This window comes from Idiotropiscis lumnitzeri, chromosome 21 (genome assembly GCF_059441095.1).
Source record: "Idiotropiscis lumnitzeri isolate Australia: NSW breed Sydney's pygmy pipehorse chromosome 21, RoL_Ilum_1.0, whole genome shotgun sequence".
Lineage (NCBI taxonomy): Eukaryota > Metazoa > Chordata > Actinopteri > Syngnathiformes > Syngnathidae > Idiotropiscis > Idiotropiscis lumnitzeri.
Window position 1 is genome coordinate 7,864,836 of NC_142411.1, and position 15,513 is coordinate 7,880,348.

Genomic DNA, 15,513 nt, shown 5'->3' on the forward strand with positions numbered 1-15,513 from the left:
GCTGACGTCAGAGGCTCCGCCATCTTTGCCGAGAACTGCACTGCTTCCTCTCATTGAAGAAGTGAGGACGACTCGGCGCAGCGCCTTTGCAGCATCGTCGTCACGGCGTGAACACACACATACACACACACACAGACAGAGGGAGGCGGCTGGTCCCAAAAAAGCGAGCGCATTTCCTCCAGTGCTGACTGCAGGCCGACGACAACAAGCTCGGGTAAGTCCGCTCCCCTTTTCTCTTTTCCTCGCACCTCAATTTGCGCATTGGATATCAGTTGGTTAATATCCACTTGTGAGTGAGCGGTCGTGATTGACGGCGTTTCCAAGACGCATTTGTGGCTAATTTGTCTTATTTTTCGCGTGTGAGGAAGGAGCAGTGCGTGACCTCCCGAGCGCAAACGCGCAGCGAGTTGGATGGATGCGATGCGCAATAATGCGTCGATGCAATGTGGGCGTTTTCGCTCTTTCAGCACCTCGGACAGCGACGCAACATTGAAAAGCGAAGAGGGAGCACGCCGGAAGGTTGTCAAATATGCGGAAAAAAATATTTCAGGTGTTGTTAGTGAGCGACACCTCAAACGTGTGGTTGTTGACGATCCGCAAGCAGGTAGACTTACGCCCGCATCGAAATGGTGAATCGTGAGCAATACCCGCGGCAATCATCTGAGCACAAAACCTGATTTTTGATTCAAAATCAATGAAGACAGAACAGAGGCAGGGAGAGCAGAGTGCATACAAGGTGATTGCGGCGGATGTGCAATAGTAAAGTGCGCCATGGTGAAGTTGATGGGAGGAGGGTAGCCCGTATAAACAGAAAGGAGGGGGCAAGGGTGGGTGGGGGAGCCGTGACACCCTCGGCGCTTGTCGCCATCAATGAGGCAGCCACGCGTGTTCCGTCAATCACGAGTTTGTGTGGGGAGGGGGGGGCACTTAGTGGCTGGTTCGTCAATTAACACTCTGCGGTTGATATGCGTCAGGCACGAAGAAAAGGAATGGCTGCATGTACGTCTCATCTCGAAGTTATGGGTCACCGGTGGGCCACTGTTGCATTATAAGGTGCGCAATAGGTGGTAATCAGGGTGCGCCCCTGCCAGATGGAATTATCATGACAAATAAACAAATATATTAGCCCTTCTCTCAAAGTGGGTTGAGCATTTTTTTGGGGGGCTCCTTTACTGTATTGATCGTAAGTGAGAGGTTGTCCGTTGGGTAAGCAGATGTCGTGACTGGCTAATTGAGTGTTTCACACTGGAGTGGTTCATGTGGTCTGTGGCTGTGGTGTAAAAACATTGTTTATGTCGCACTTGCAAAGCAGCATGTAGACCTGAAGCATCAAACGTGTTCGTATGGCTCTGCAATGCCAATGGCAGATTTAAGTGACGGATGTGGAGAGGACGCCCTAACTGGGGGGATTGGGGGGGGGGGTTATTCGCGGGGCCATAGGATGCTGTGGTTGGTTGCCATGGCTGCTATATGCAGCTTGCACCGTTTGAACTGCAGGGATAGCGATAGACAGATGAGGGTGGGAGGGGTGATGGGAGGAGTGTTGGCCGATTGAGCACATTGAGAAAGGGGCTGCTTACCAGATGAATGGTGACTCACTGATATCATCACCACCGGTTCGCTTCTCAGAAACACCCCGGTAGTGTTACACGCTTACTGTACTGCTGTTGAAATGAAGTCTGTATAAACAGTATGATGGATGCCGGTCAATATGAGCTGACTGCGTAGCTGCATTGCCTTTTTGGTGCGGGCTGGTGAATATTTTATGACATGCAATACAATTATGTTTCCTGTTGCGGGTGAATGGTTTGCTTAAAAATGTGTCATAACGACAAACATACGCCATAAAACAAATGAATAATCAATTTAAAAAAAACAGGAGTCTTGCAGTGAAAAGGTCACATCATTAGGTACACCTGCACAATGAATTCCTGTACAAATGATCTTGAGGGATTTTAATAATTCACCGTTTTTTTTTTTTTTTAATTGTTTGTTCATTTTTTAGCAGATAACAAAAAAACTGTTCTGCAGATTTTAAAGGAAGATGGGTGCCTCCTGTAAGAAAGAACCCATGAAGTTTTTATAACGGTCTGGTTAAAAGTGCAGATAAAGGGGATTTATATTCCGTTTACTCCATTCTCTCCAATTTCACTTTAGTTGTGCAAAAAAAAATATGTATGACATAGTGATGGGCAGAACAATTAAACCATCTTGATGGCAAAAGGTTCAATTACCCTGGCACGTGCACAGACTCTTAGTGGTGCTCAAGCACCTGCCCTTTGCACCAGATGAGAAAAGTTCCCTTTTTGTTGGAGCGTCCTTTGGAAATATATATTTATTGGTTGCTTCTTTTTTTAACAACAATTTTGTCACTTTAAGTTTTTTTGTGGCCGTTTTTTTAATTATTATATATTATTTAATTTGATCATTTGAGTTACCCTATTTAACTCATTTACTCCCCGCCATTTTCACTAGAGGAAACCACTCAATCCCAGCATTTTTCTGGGTTAGGACTGATTTTGCGAGGCCAACAGAATATTCTGTTCTAATGCTATACAAACACGGCGCTATGACGCAAAAAAAAAAGGCTAAGACGTATAAATACGTCTTTGGGAGGCGGGGTCTACGTTTTTGAAAAGGTATATGTATGTTGTATGGATTGAATGAGTTAATGATACTGTTGATTGTCTTTTTATCTTTTTTCTTAATTTCATGAAGATTTTTGGTGATGCCTGCCCTTTTGGGGGGTTGAGCACTGGCCCCAAAAATATCTGTCCACATTCCAGAATAAATCTGTGCATCCACCTGCCGTGATTCATACATCAGAATGACTCATAGCTTCCTGGATATATATCGGTTTAGTGTTCAATTCAATAGGGCCACGTTTCACACTGCGTCAATTCGTGAGTAAACTCAGATGAGATCTTCATTTCCGAATTTTAGTCTGGTGGTGCAGCGTGAGTGAGATTTATTTTTTGACATAAAATGGGTGACTTGGCCCAATAAAGGTTGAGGAATAGTGTTCGATGCTACATGTCTTCATGTGGGTCACTGGAGAGCTAACTTTCGGCAAAAGGCCGGGCACCCTGGATTGGTCGCCAGCCAATCACATGACACATATGGACAAACAGCCTTTCACAATCGCGTTTTGAATCTTCAATTAACCAAACGCGAATGATTTCGGAATGTAGAGAAAACTCACGCACGCACAAAAAGAACATCTCAAACTCCACACAGGAAGACCTCAATTGAGATTCGCACGCTGAGCTTCAGAACTGTGAGGCAGATGTACCAATCCCTGGTGTACCATGCTGGGAAAAAAAAAACAAATTGCTTTCATACTTTGGCAGAGGTCCACCTTTCATCGGCTGCTATTCCAATCTCTTGCTGTAAAAGCAGTTTTCATGCGGCTGTTATATTGCATTAGATGTGCAATGTAAGTGAATTATTAATAATAAATGTTACTTGTCATGGATTGTTTTGCATTCCACTGGCAGGATCAAGATCATTATTGTTTTTCTTTTTTTTACATAATGGCTACACTTTTTTTTATTTTATTCCGACTGCATGGATAGCAGCATTTGGCGATATTGATACCAGTGGTGAAACGCGAACAAGGGTGTTATAAGTGCCCTAGTGCGAAAAACTTGACCACTGGCCACTTCTTTTTTTTTTTTTTTTTTTTAAGTGCTGCGGTTGAACTTGGCAACTCCAAATTGCTCTAGTCCCATTTTCTGGATACATGACAAACTTGATCACGATAATGAATTCAGCACGCCTTGTACAAGTTACTTTCATGTTTTCAACCTGAATTTGTTGAATACCCTCATTGAAGGGGCATCAGTCAGTTTATTACAATTCGGTGAAAAATCTTTTTCAAATCTTCTTGAGCCAAAACGCTGAGAGACTGCAAAAATGTCATGTCAGGATGAAAGACAGTTGGAGCTTTTTTTTTTTTTTTTTTCTCGTGTCCAGTCAGCCCTCTGAGGACTGCCTCTCGCTCACTCGCAGACACGCTCCGTATGTAAACAAAAACAGAGAAACAAAATGGCTGCTCCCGAGGCACCTGAGCTGCAATAGTGCGAAGACGGGGAAACACATCTGAGCCTCAGCGGACATTCTACTTGTCTAGGATTCTTAGAATTCTTTTTTTTTTTCAGTATTGAAAGTACATAAAATCAGACTATGACCAAAACTAACAAAATAACTAAAACTAAAATTTACTTTATTACACAGTGCTTTGTGAACTTTTTTTCCCCTATTTTTCACGTGTTTTTTATGTGTATATATATGTATGTATGTATATATATGTATGAACTAATACAAACGTTGAAAAAATCTAATTAAAATAAAGCATTTTAAAAAGAACTAATTAAAAACAAACATGCCTCTAAGCACTCATTAAAACCATCTCTAAAAAAAAAAGTCAAAAGTAAAAAGAAAAAACTACCATGAAAAATCCCAAATGTTATATTTATACAAATTAACCCTCAGTCAAATAAGATTATTGTTTTGTACTCAGTCTTCATTCAATGAGGAAATTAAATAAATAACTATTCTCTCTGTCTATGCATCTTGCATTTATGTTACCTTTGAGCAGGGGCAGATGTACAGTTGGCAAACAAAGGGCCGAGGGCCCCATGATCTCCTGGGCACCCCAAATGCCTCATAAGAAATTATTTAAAAAGTGATTTTATTTAAATCACGATCGTGTCAGCATTAATTCATAGACTTAAATACACGGAACAATTATTTATCTATGATGATAATTTTGACGTGTTTCCCCACCCCCCTTCTCATGCAATGGTCTCTTCCATATTCTTTCTTAGGAGAACAAACTTGTTTCGATATTGTGATGAAAATGGAAACCAGTTATTGAGGTGAAGCGGAAAAGAGAGGGGGAGAGGAAAACCAAAAAAAAATACATCAAAAGTTGTCATCTTTTTCACATTTACATCGAATATAATCAATGGACAACAGCAACAGTCGCTCTTGTCAGAAGCAGTAGCGCTGCTGTGACTGTCAGTGCGAGCCACTAGAGATGAGTGGGGAGTGACACACGATGCTTTTGATCAAGAAGATATGAGTATTAAAGCTACTGAAGTGATGAACTATATTAAACCCTGCTTAATATTCTAATTTGCATGTCTTAGTTGATGTAAACATTAATATTTCAAAATCTTTTCAGCCTCATGACTTCGGGTTCCCAAATGACTAAATACGCCCATTTGAGGCAAATCCAGTGTGATATCATCCAACCTCTCTCCAACTCTGCTTACGATTATTATTCATCCGTGCATCCAGGGCTCGATCGGAACAGTTTTTTTTCTCACCGGCCACTATGGCGAGTGGTTTCCCAGAGTTACTTGAGCAACTTTGCATTTTCACCAGCCATGTTTTATGTGTTGAGAAACAGGCTTTTTGTGCAACCAATAAAATAGGTGGAAGTACTCCTTTCGGTTCAGGTCACTGGCAGAATAGCAAAAAAATAAATAAAAATAAAAAAACGCAGGTGGTGTGACGTATTTTGGTGTAATCCATGGAGGTGCAGGCAGACAAATTTGGCACTCCACAGATGTGTATGGCAGACGTCATGGTAATTTATTCATAAATGTGACACCAGTGTGGGACGATCCCTCTCAATCGTAGTAGAAATCTATTCATGGAAGTAATTAATATGATAATTATCTTAAAAATATTCTTCAATTGCCCATGTCACATGCACGGCCAACTATATCATCCGCAAGGGGAGCTCTTGCAGTTCAGGTTTAAACCATCATCAGGCTGTAGTTAAGATAATTAGAATGTTGTGTTTATTTGGGTTATTTTTGTCCGATATTTATTTCTTATTTGTTTGGTTATCTCGAACACTAAATAGGGGAACATATTTTTTTTACAGTACTCGTCAACGTGCTCTCTGCATTACGTGTGCTCAAGCAAAGCTACTTCAGCCTTCCTTCATTGTGTCAAGGATTGTGCTGCAATTTGCTTCATGTCACCAAGTTGGTCCTTGACGACGCTGCAGTGCGGCTGACCGAGACTGAAGATGGTTTTACAGTGCACAAATAGTAGGATATCTACAAATTTCTTTATTTGAATATTTTTTATTTTGATTATACCAAAATTCAAACTAACCAAAGGAAACATACCAAAACTAGAAATCTGACTTGCTGCAACAATGATCCAACAAAGACTGAAAGAATGCAGTGAACTAAAAACGCACATTGATGAGAGAATGAGGAACACCTGGACAAGCCGAGTGACCGGGGCTGACATGAACGGCTGAAGACAAAAACAAGTTTACAAGATCTGAACAAGAGACAACGCAATACATTCAAAACAATGCAAAAAATGCACAAGCACAGATAATAACAGACGCATGCGAGTATGATTCTCTTTAATCATCGTATCTGAAGTAGAAATTACAACTCCAAAAAAAACCTCACGCTTATGTTTCTGCTGCACACATATCATTTGCTTGATCGAATTTACAATCTCATAAATTAATGTTATTCACTTGCACAGAGGCATTAAAATAGGCAGTCGAAGTGTAATTTGATATTTTTCTGTGTGTTGGGGTGTGTGTGTGTGTGTGTGTGTGTGTGTTGAGTGTGGTATGTGCTGGACAAGCCTCATTGCTTTTTAATGTCTGTTTTTACGACTTTTCAAATATTTAACAGGCTCTGTTAGTGGCCTGGCTACTTGAAGGTTGAAAATTAAGTTGAGTTCTGATATAAATTGCCTGAATTACTGATCGTGGTTTCTTAATTATTTTTTATTTTTTTATTTTTATTTTTTGGCTTGTCGGAATGATCCTCTTTTATCGGCTTCCCCAGCAGCTCCAGAAAAGTAATGGAAGGCATCTAATATTGATTAAGGCATAATGGACTGATTTTTTTTTTGATAAGGCCTTGCAAAAACATCAGGAAATCTGCCACAGCGATGCTTGAAACTTATGTTGCTCTGATACCATTTTAGTTGTCCCGGATACCGATTCTGATACCTGGCTGTGCCGTATCAGCCGATTCCGTACCGATATTATGGCATTTGAAAAAAATATGTTTTTCTTGTAATTCCTCTCAGACTGCATACTCACTTGAATGTAAAATCATTCATAATTCATTGTTAAATCATCACTGGTGATGTATCTGCAGTAAATTTGTAAACGGAAATGTTGAATTTCCATAATTCAAATAAAGAAAAATTCAATATTTGGAGATCTAAAATGTTATATTCTGTGATTCTTTTAGTTTGCGTTCCCATTCGGCATTGTTCTGTTTCTTATGTAAGAATTCAAATTTTTACATTGCTGGAATATCAGAGAACATTTTCTTTCAAATTTGTCTTGCTCACAGTTTCATATAATAGCCCCAAGCTAGTCTCTTTGCTAACAGCTAGCAAGCTTAGCGCTAGTAGGAAAGGCTTCGACGACATACAGCAAGACGTGTTTATCCAGACGACTCGTCGTTTGTTAGAACTTACCTGCCTTTTGATGCAGTGTCGGGCTCCTCCCAATACTTGTATCGGTTTTGGAACGTGAGGCAACTTGCAGATGGGTCAAATGATTCCGTTTGCATTTCTCTTCACTGACTTTCATGGCATCATAAAACAAGAGCAGTGTTCAATTGAAAACAGGCTCCAGACAGAAATGGTTCAAGTGGATTTTGGTCATGGGCTCATCTTGGCCACGCCCACCTCCCCCCCCCAAAAAAACATATTTTCAGTTCCAGCACCTGTGCAAGTCAAGTGCCAGGCACATTGCACTTGTCATCCATTTGCACACCAGCAGATCAACGTTAACGTACTAGTATGCAGCGATTAAGTGCATGATCCTCGAAATGGGTGAATGATGCAGTGCTCTTCAAAAAAAAAAAAAAATGGACGAATAAGCAATGAGGTTGAGGGGTTCTCAGGTCAATAACACATTCTCTGTCGCAGTCGAGCGGCCTCCAGCACTTAATTCCAATCTCTCGGGAGAAAGATGTCGAACTGAAGTGACGGTGAGGTGCGTTGTTAGTCATGCTTGTAAATATAGCACATTAAATATTGACATGATGTGCGGTAACAAATGTTGATGTTACTGATTATCGAAACCCCCCCAAATACCCATCAAATATGAATTTATATATAATTTAATCTCTATGCAAAAGCAAGCTGCACCCATTAATGGTCGGGTCTATTTTGTAATACAAACCAGATTTGACCTTTCGTATTTTGCTGTCAATTATCACAGCTCAATTTCTAAGTACTGTATTATGGTTGTCACCCTTTCCCGAGAAAGAAGTCGATTGTTTCGGTTGTCTGCTTTGAACACACCTCAAGTAATTTTTTTTAAAGACCAATTTAGTGTAGCATCTCATTTCCCGCGCTACAGTTTCACGCTTTGTGTTCTAATCATTGTGAGAATCTCGTTTTAATGATTAGGTCTAATTTAGATGAGGCACGTTACAGTAGCAAGCTTTACTCCGCACTCTGGGGCTAAGAAAAGACGAAATAAATATAAAGTATAACGGGGGGAACGAAGTGACAGAGAAAGCAAGTACTCGACAGGTGGAATGTAATTGGACAGGCACTGTGCGGAAACAAGAACATATTTATTTCTGACGTTATTGTTCCCATGGCGACCATGCCGCTCCGGATGTTGTGAAAACACTTGATGGATGAATGGATGGATAAAAAGATGTCGCTCTAAACCTCCCAGATTCTGTTTTGTTGTACTCTTTTTACGGCCGTCGGTCGTATTGCTGAAGTCATTATTTAAAACCTTGCGTAAGGACGACTGCAAGTGCTCAGCCTTAATCCAATAATTGCCTGAAAGCGTCAGGTCTCCACCGCACATGTCGTAAATTACTTTTACTGGCCTTTCTTCGGCGCCATAAATTAAATCCCGCCGCTAATCAGCAAACCACACCCCGGCATCCTCGTTGAGGCGACATGGCTCGTAGGATGCGCGAACACGCACGCTTCGACAGCTTTGTGTATTTACAACACGGTTATGTATTTTAATAAAAGTGAGCGTGGTTCTTTCCCTCACTCTTTATGGCCTCGCTGTTGACTCGGGGTCACCTTGGTTACCATTCACTGGCCATGGATCTGCGTAATGTGAAGGTGGGGCAGGGGGGTGAGTCAAGGGGGGAACAGTGCGTCACCTTTTGTTTGGCCACACGCATCGAGATGTTGGTTGGTTTGCTAGCCACGCGTTTATCTCCTCTGACGGGGGTGCCCATGTGTTGGAGGAGGGAGACATCTAAAAATAAAAGATGGGAAAGGGGGCTCTCGAGGACCGCATTTGGGCATCCCTGTCCTATGATGCGTGTGAATGCTGAGACAAGTCGGGTTAGATTTTGAAATTGCTTTGATCTGCGTTGATATTCTAATCCATACAAAACAAAACAAATAAATAAATAAATCAAATGCTGAAAATTACTCTCGTACATTTCATTTATAATGTTAGCAAATGTGGTTATGTGGCCTTACGTTGAGAAATTATCAAGATAAATCGTTTTGCTCTAATTGTAGGCGTCACCGTCATCTTATTTCGTTTGCTCTCGGACTTGCGCGGATGTATGAAGACAGAACATTCATTTGATAAACAACATCCCCATGTGATGGCATGAAGCTTTCACTTAGCCTTGTTGATTTTTATGATGATGGAAATGATGGGTCAAGGGGCCTGCGTGGATGTTTTCCTTCAATTGGAGTGCCGCATCTGTCATGTGAAACGTTAACATCCAGAACCAGCAGACAGCGCAAAGGATGAGCAACAATGTCAGCAGATTAGCTCTTTTTTTTTTTTAAACCAGGATTTTGGGATTGACGCAAATTGAATACAGGAAACTTCAAATTAAGAATGTGACTGGAAATGGAAATGTGCATCCTTAAAGGAATACCGTGAAACTGCTTAAGTCAAGCTATTTTAACCTCAAAACTTATTTGTAATAAAATCTACAAGGTGCCATCACTCATCTAAACACGGCATTTTGATTAATATTGCATTTGTGGAATATGTTTTTTGGCATCTCACGGGGCGGCCGTTTTGTCACTTCTGTCGACTGAAAACGACATCAAAGTTGCTCAGGTAACTACTAACCATGCCGCACCTTTTTTATTGAAGCTGGGTCATGACTGGTCAAAGAAAATGTTGGTGTTAACTTCCTGTTTAACTCACCTTCACAAAGATCCTTTGCACCAAAATAGAATAAGATGGCGGTAAAGCACTACTTTGTCTAAATGCAGCCCGGTTCATTTCAACATAGTTCCTTGGCTGCCTTGGCCTCACCTAAAAAAATAAATAAATAAGAATTTTTTTTAAGCTAATATTGAAGCATAGTCATCCAAATATTTGTGAATAAGTGAGCTCATGAATGCAACCGTGGCACAAGCCTATGAGGAACCAAAAACAAATAGATCATGCAAGCAATAATGCTGACTGAACAAAATAAAGGCCAACGTAAACATTTAGGGTTTTTTTTTTTTTGAGAAAAACATACATATCTGCATTTGATGATGTCATGCACTATGCTCAATGATTATATATTGTTTGTCCTAATGTAATGGCATCTCCGTGGGTGCTCGCTTTTATCGCTTTTAGTATTTCAATTAGCCAGTGGTGATTTTGTGCAATGCACAGGTAAGCATTATCTGCCAACATTAGCTAATGTTAGACACTTACTTGATTTCTTGGCCATATTCCTGATGTCACTGACCAGGCCACGGCTCTTGAATGCACTGTTTTTGCACTTTCGGCCGTTGTCTTTTATTACGTTGAATTCAATCTGTGGCTTTATTAAAAATGTAACACAATATGTCATATTTTGCTGCAATAGATGAATTTAATTGAATTTTATTGCGTTAAATTGATTACGGCCAATTTTATTATTATATACAAAATTCAGCAGATACAAATATAGACAATAAATAGATAAACATCCGCACAATAGAAGTTCCAAGTGCCAGGAAAGAAATGCTGAAGCAGGCTAGAGTGCAAAATGCGACGCTTGTAATTGAGCCATAAAGTAAAAGGTCAATGTGGACTGTTAAAAATTAATTGCTCGAATTTGGTTACATAAAGCAGGAGAGAGGCGATAATCCGTCCCCCCCCCCCCCCCATTCCCCGGGAAGTGGCTCAGAAGTCTGCTGTAAATTGTCCTTGATTTAGATGCCAAGCGCTGCGGTGCGCTGTCCACTTTTGAGGTTTATGTAAGCCAACATGGCTGCTGTTGGCGAGCGACGCAGCAGTGCGAGAGGAACAGCGAGAGGGAGGGACCGAAATTAGGGCATGCGGAGAAATGAAATAACATTAGAAATAGTTTTTTATATATATATATATATATATATATATATATATATATATATATATATATAATTTGTATTTATTTATTTTTCCCCAAATGGTGCTTTTCATGATGGAGTAGTAGCATGTCTGTACCACCAGTTCTGAGATTTGTGTGGATGAGTGTGGATTTTCTCCGTGCTTGCCTTGGCTTTCTGTTCGTTGTTTGTCTTCCTTAGACGTTCCAAAAGCAAGCATGTGAAGTTCATAGGTGTGAATTGTCGTATTAGGCGCTCTGAAACTGGCCCACAGGCTGTCGAAATAGCGAAATAGGTCCCAGCTGACCCGTGACCCGAATGAGGCGTGATTAATATAAAAAAATAAATAAATAAAATAGCTGGATGGTACCTAACAGTAAATAATGTGATGCGTATCTCGACATATTTTAAAGTAGAACAATTGCATTTGGTTCGATTCGATGCATTGGCTTCTTTTCAGTGAAACGATTTTCCAATTCCAATCGTTTTGTTGTTACACTCCAAATATCTTGCTTGTGAAGTTGTTCTTCAACTAACTAACTGAATCAACAAGACCCCTGCACCTGAAAGTCTAAAGATGTTCAAATAAGTAATGCAGTTGATGAAGGAAAATGATCGGGATGATTTGACCTCTGGAAAAGATTCATGTCCTTATTCTGCCATGCTACTTCACAGAATATAAAAATGCATGGAAAGATTTATAAATGTGATGTTATGGCTGCCATTCCTTCACGCTATTCTTTATGGCCGAATAACAAGTGCAGCATTCGATTAACTCACTCACTGCCATTGACGGATATAAAAGTCAGAAATTGCCTACGTGTGAATGACTTAATCGTTTCTTTCTTAATGCTGTGTGGGCGGAGCCGTGACGTTGCTGCATGCTTAATTCTCTTAAATGGTCAACCTGTAACTAGCTTCCCTCCTATTGACTCACGTCACAAAAGAATATCCGTCGTTTAAGATCATTGTGCAAGAGAAGAGCAACAAATCAAACGCAAATTGGCCTAATGCGCATCATTAGGCAATTAGCAATCACAAGCACATGTCTCTGGCGTGAGTGCTCTCTGCGGCTTGTCCTTTTATTTCTGGTTAACCTCAGTACATCTCGGCAGGACACCGTGTGGTAACCAAGCATACAGACTGCATGCTCTTGAGAATGATCTAATATTCCGTTTAATGATATTGAATAAGTGCTGGGAGCTGAGCCTACTAACTGTCATGTTTTGACGCCTGATCCATATCAGTTATTCTCAACTTGTATGCAACCTCAAAATAATACCTGTCTCTCAAAGTACTCCTATTATGGCTTGCAATTAAAAAGAAAAAACAGTGGCTTAGTAGGTCTAAGTGTTAATCCAAAATTTGTTTTATTCCATGCTGGGATTCAGTTTCCACTCGGTGACAATATAATGAGCATTTGAAAGATAGTCGGTCTCCGTGTGTCCTGGCAGCTTGTCTAAGCTGTCGTCTGCTTTTCACCTAAAGTCAGCTGGGATAGATGCCATCAAAATGAATGAACGGACAGATCTGGGTGAAGCCAATTTTCTGAAAAGGCGTTACAAAATGCAACTCTTTTGTCTTCCTTTCAGCTCTTCCCGGATTCCCTCTAGGATCGATTCTTCCCTGTTGGAGACCCTCTCCACCCCCCACACCCAACAGCCATGGCAGATGATGCGGACATGCGCAATGAGCTGTCAGACATGCAGCAACGTGCCGACCAACTCGCCGATGAGGTGAGACCGAGCATTTATTGGCGTGTAGTGCCACCTCGCCGTCGGCGCCAATTTATGAGTTTTCCGAGTCAGGGGGTGTCACTCTGCTTTATGATGTGGTTAGGCAAACTACGGCCCGGGGGCCACATGCGGCCTGTTAAATGTTTTAATCTGGCCTGCTGAATTTGAAAAAAATTAAATGAATAAACCATGTTAATGTTTTATATTCTAAATACTGTGGTGTGTCAAAGACAGATCTTTTGTTCATTTTCATTTCAAATTAAATGTATTTTTTTTTTCTGTTGAGCGGTGTTTGTGTTATTACTTTTGCTAATGCTAAATTCTAGTCAACACACTCACCGTTATCCAACCTTTATTGCACGGTCTCAAACGTGAGCTGATCCCGCGTTGTAATATAGGAAATATCGTCGCAGAAAAGCTAAGCTTGCGTTGGGTCTGACCTGGGGAGTATTAGGCGAGTAGGACTACGTTTCCCATGATTCTTTGAAACAGAACCAGCAAGGAGTTTTAGTTCTGGTGTGACGATAACAAGCCTGCTAGCGATTAGATGAGGATGTGATTCAGAACGGAAACGTGAATTTCATTGGCTCGTATGAATCGATATGACAACTGTGTGAGACATACACGTGGCTCAAACAATTGGCTTGCTGACTGGACTAACAAAAAATATATATATTGACAGGACCTGTGTAAAAATGGGGCAAAATAAAAAAAAAAAAATATCCGGACTCAAGACTCAAAAGCGGACCAATGTCGTTAACCTCTAAAGTAGGTCATCCAGCGTTGCCATATCATATTTTCCTCACCAAAAGTCGGATTGTCACACAATTCTCTTGTCTCACCTCTTGAACCGTACACGACTGGATGGAATTTCTATTTTCCCACGTAAGACTGAGATGAGGGATTGTTTTCCTATTCATGGATCCGATATTCAAGTATGCGTTTGACCTTGTGAGGGTCGAAATGTGGGTGTGTGTTTCAACGTAGCAAGAAAAGCCTCAGCGAAGGCCTGGAGCAGGACACCACTCCCCCACTTTCACATATGACTCACACTAACAAACATGGGCAGAATATTGAACATTCTCAAGAATAGGGCACGCACAGAATGGTGGAATCGTCACGATAACCCTTTTCTGCTTGAGTTGCTTTCGCACACACGTGTCAATTTCACATATAGGGGGAAACCTAACAAATCTTGGGAACTTGAGAAATAGAAATGGTACCACACCATTTGACGAACTGTAAATGAGATCAAATTTGAGAGATGAAGCAGAAATCCTTTAGCCCGAGTGCTGGTAATTTCGCTCAAGCCAGTGTTTTTCAAAAGGGAGGTTTGCGCCCTTGTGGCCGTGAACACAGGTCACTCCTTTTTCTGCCAATCAAAGCGGCTGCTCTGATTCCCTTTAAATGTAGCGCACTTCTGTCTGGCTTGACCGGAGGATTGTCTCTCCTCTTTACCGCTGTGATATAATCGGAATAATAACAAAAATAATGTGTTCAATGAATCGATTTCTACAATGATTTGCTATTGTCATATTTGTCACGTATGTCCGCCGAGCTCCGACGAGAACCGCGATCAAATCCACCAAAATCAGAATTAGACCAACTCTAAAAACGTTAGACGTGATCTGAGGAGGCGGGAGTTTTGACCCTCTGCCCAATTCCCAAACAGGCGCGACGAGGTTCAGGATACGCCAGTATTTCCGTTTGTACGTAAATAGAACCTCACGTCTTGTGTCTTGTGTTTTACATTCTAAAATTTGACACTCACTGTAACTTTGCTTTCCCCTCCCACAGTCACTGGAGAGCACCCGTCGTATGTTGCAACTGGTGGAGGAGGTAAAACCATTTTCTTTTCTTTTTGTTTCTTTTTTTTTTTTAAAATGTGCAGCAGGTCCTCACACCAACTCAGCATCTTGAGGCAGCAAATCCTTAAAAAAAAAATTTTAATTGTTTGCTCATTATGAAAAATCTGCATATGCGCATCCAGTTATTTGCTCATGCAATATTCATGGCACGTCGATGACACCGTGGTAAATTAAGAGGCCGTTACCTAAGGCAGATGTGGATGAATAAAGAGACAAGAGTGAAGGATAAATGAGGAGGCATAAAGAGCATCATGAGGAAGGGAAGATCTGACATGCTGATGCAAATCTCAAGGTCATATTGATCGAATTTGTACCAGCCCCTGAAAATAATTCAGCGCAACAACATTCCAACTTAACCCAACAAAATATTAAAATGCGTTGATCTCTGCGCCAGCTCTTAAAATGAGCATGACTGTTTCTTTGCCTGCTTGGGATCATGATTACTCCTTGTTCCCCTCGAGGCACATTTCTACTACTTTGGGATTTCTCCTGGCTGTAGACATGCTGAATTACAGAATAATTTATACGCCAGCCTTTCGTTATTGCTCCCTGCTCGCCTCGCAAACATCAGTGGCTATCGGCCCAAACTGCTGAGGAGG

General features: G+C 41.0%; 1 protein-coding gene across 1 annotated transcript in view; it reads left to right on the forward strand.

Moving 5' to 3' along the window:
- The first annotated feature begins 25 nt into the window (after window positions 1-25).
- snap25a (synaptosome associated protein 25a) overlaps window positions 26-15,513 on the forward strand; it is a 27,400-nt gene continuing 11,912 nt past the window's right edge. Inside the window, exons 1-3 of the mRNA XM_088286078.1 lie at window positions 26-214; window positions 12,903-13,046; window positions 14,844-14,885. Coding sequence (XP_088142204.1) covers window positions 12,975-13,046; window positions 14,844-14,885 — 114 coding nt within the window. The 5' untranslated portion in view covers window positions 26-214; window positions 12,903-12,974. The remainder of the gene's footprint in view (window positions 215-12,902; window positions 13,047-14,843; window positions 14,886-15,513) is intronic.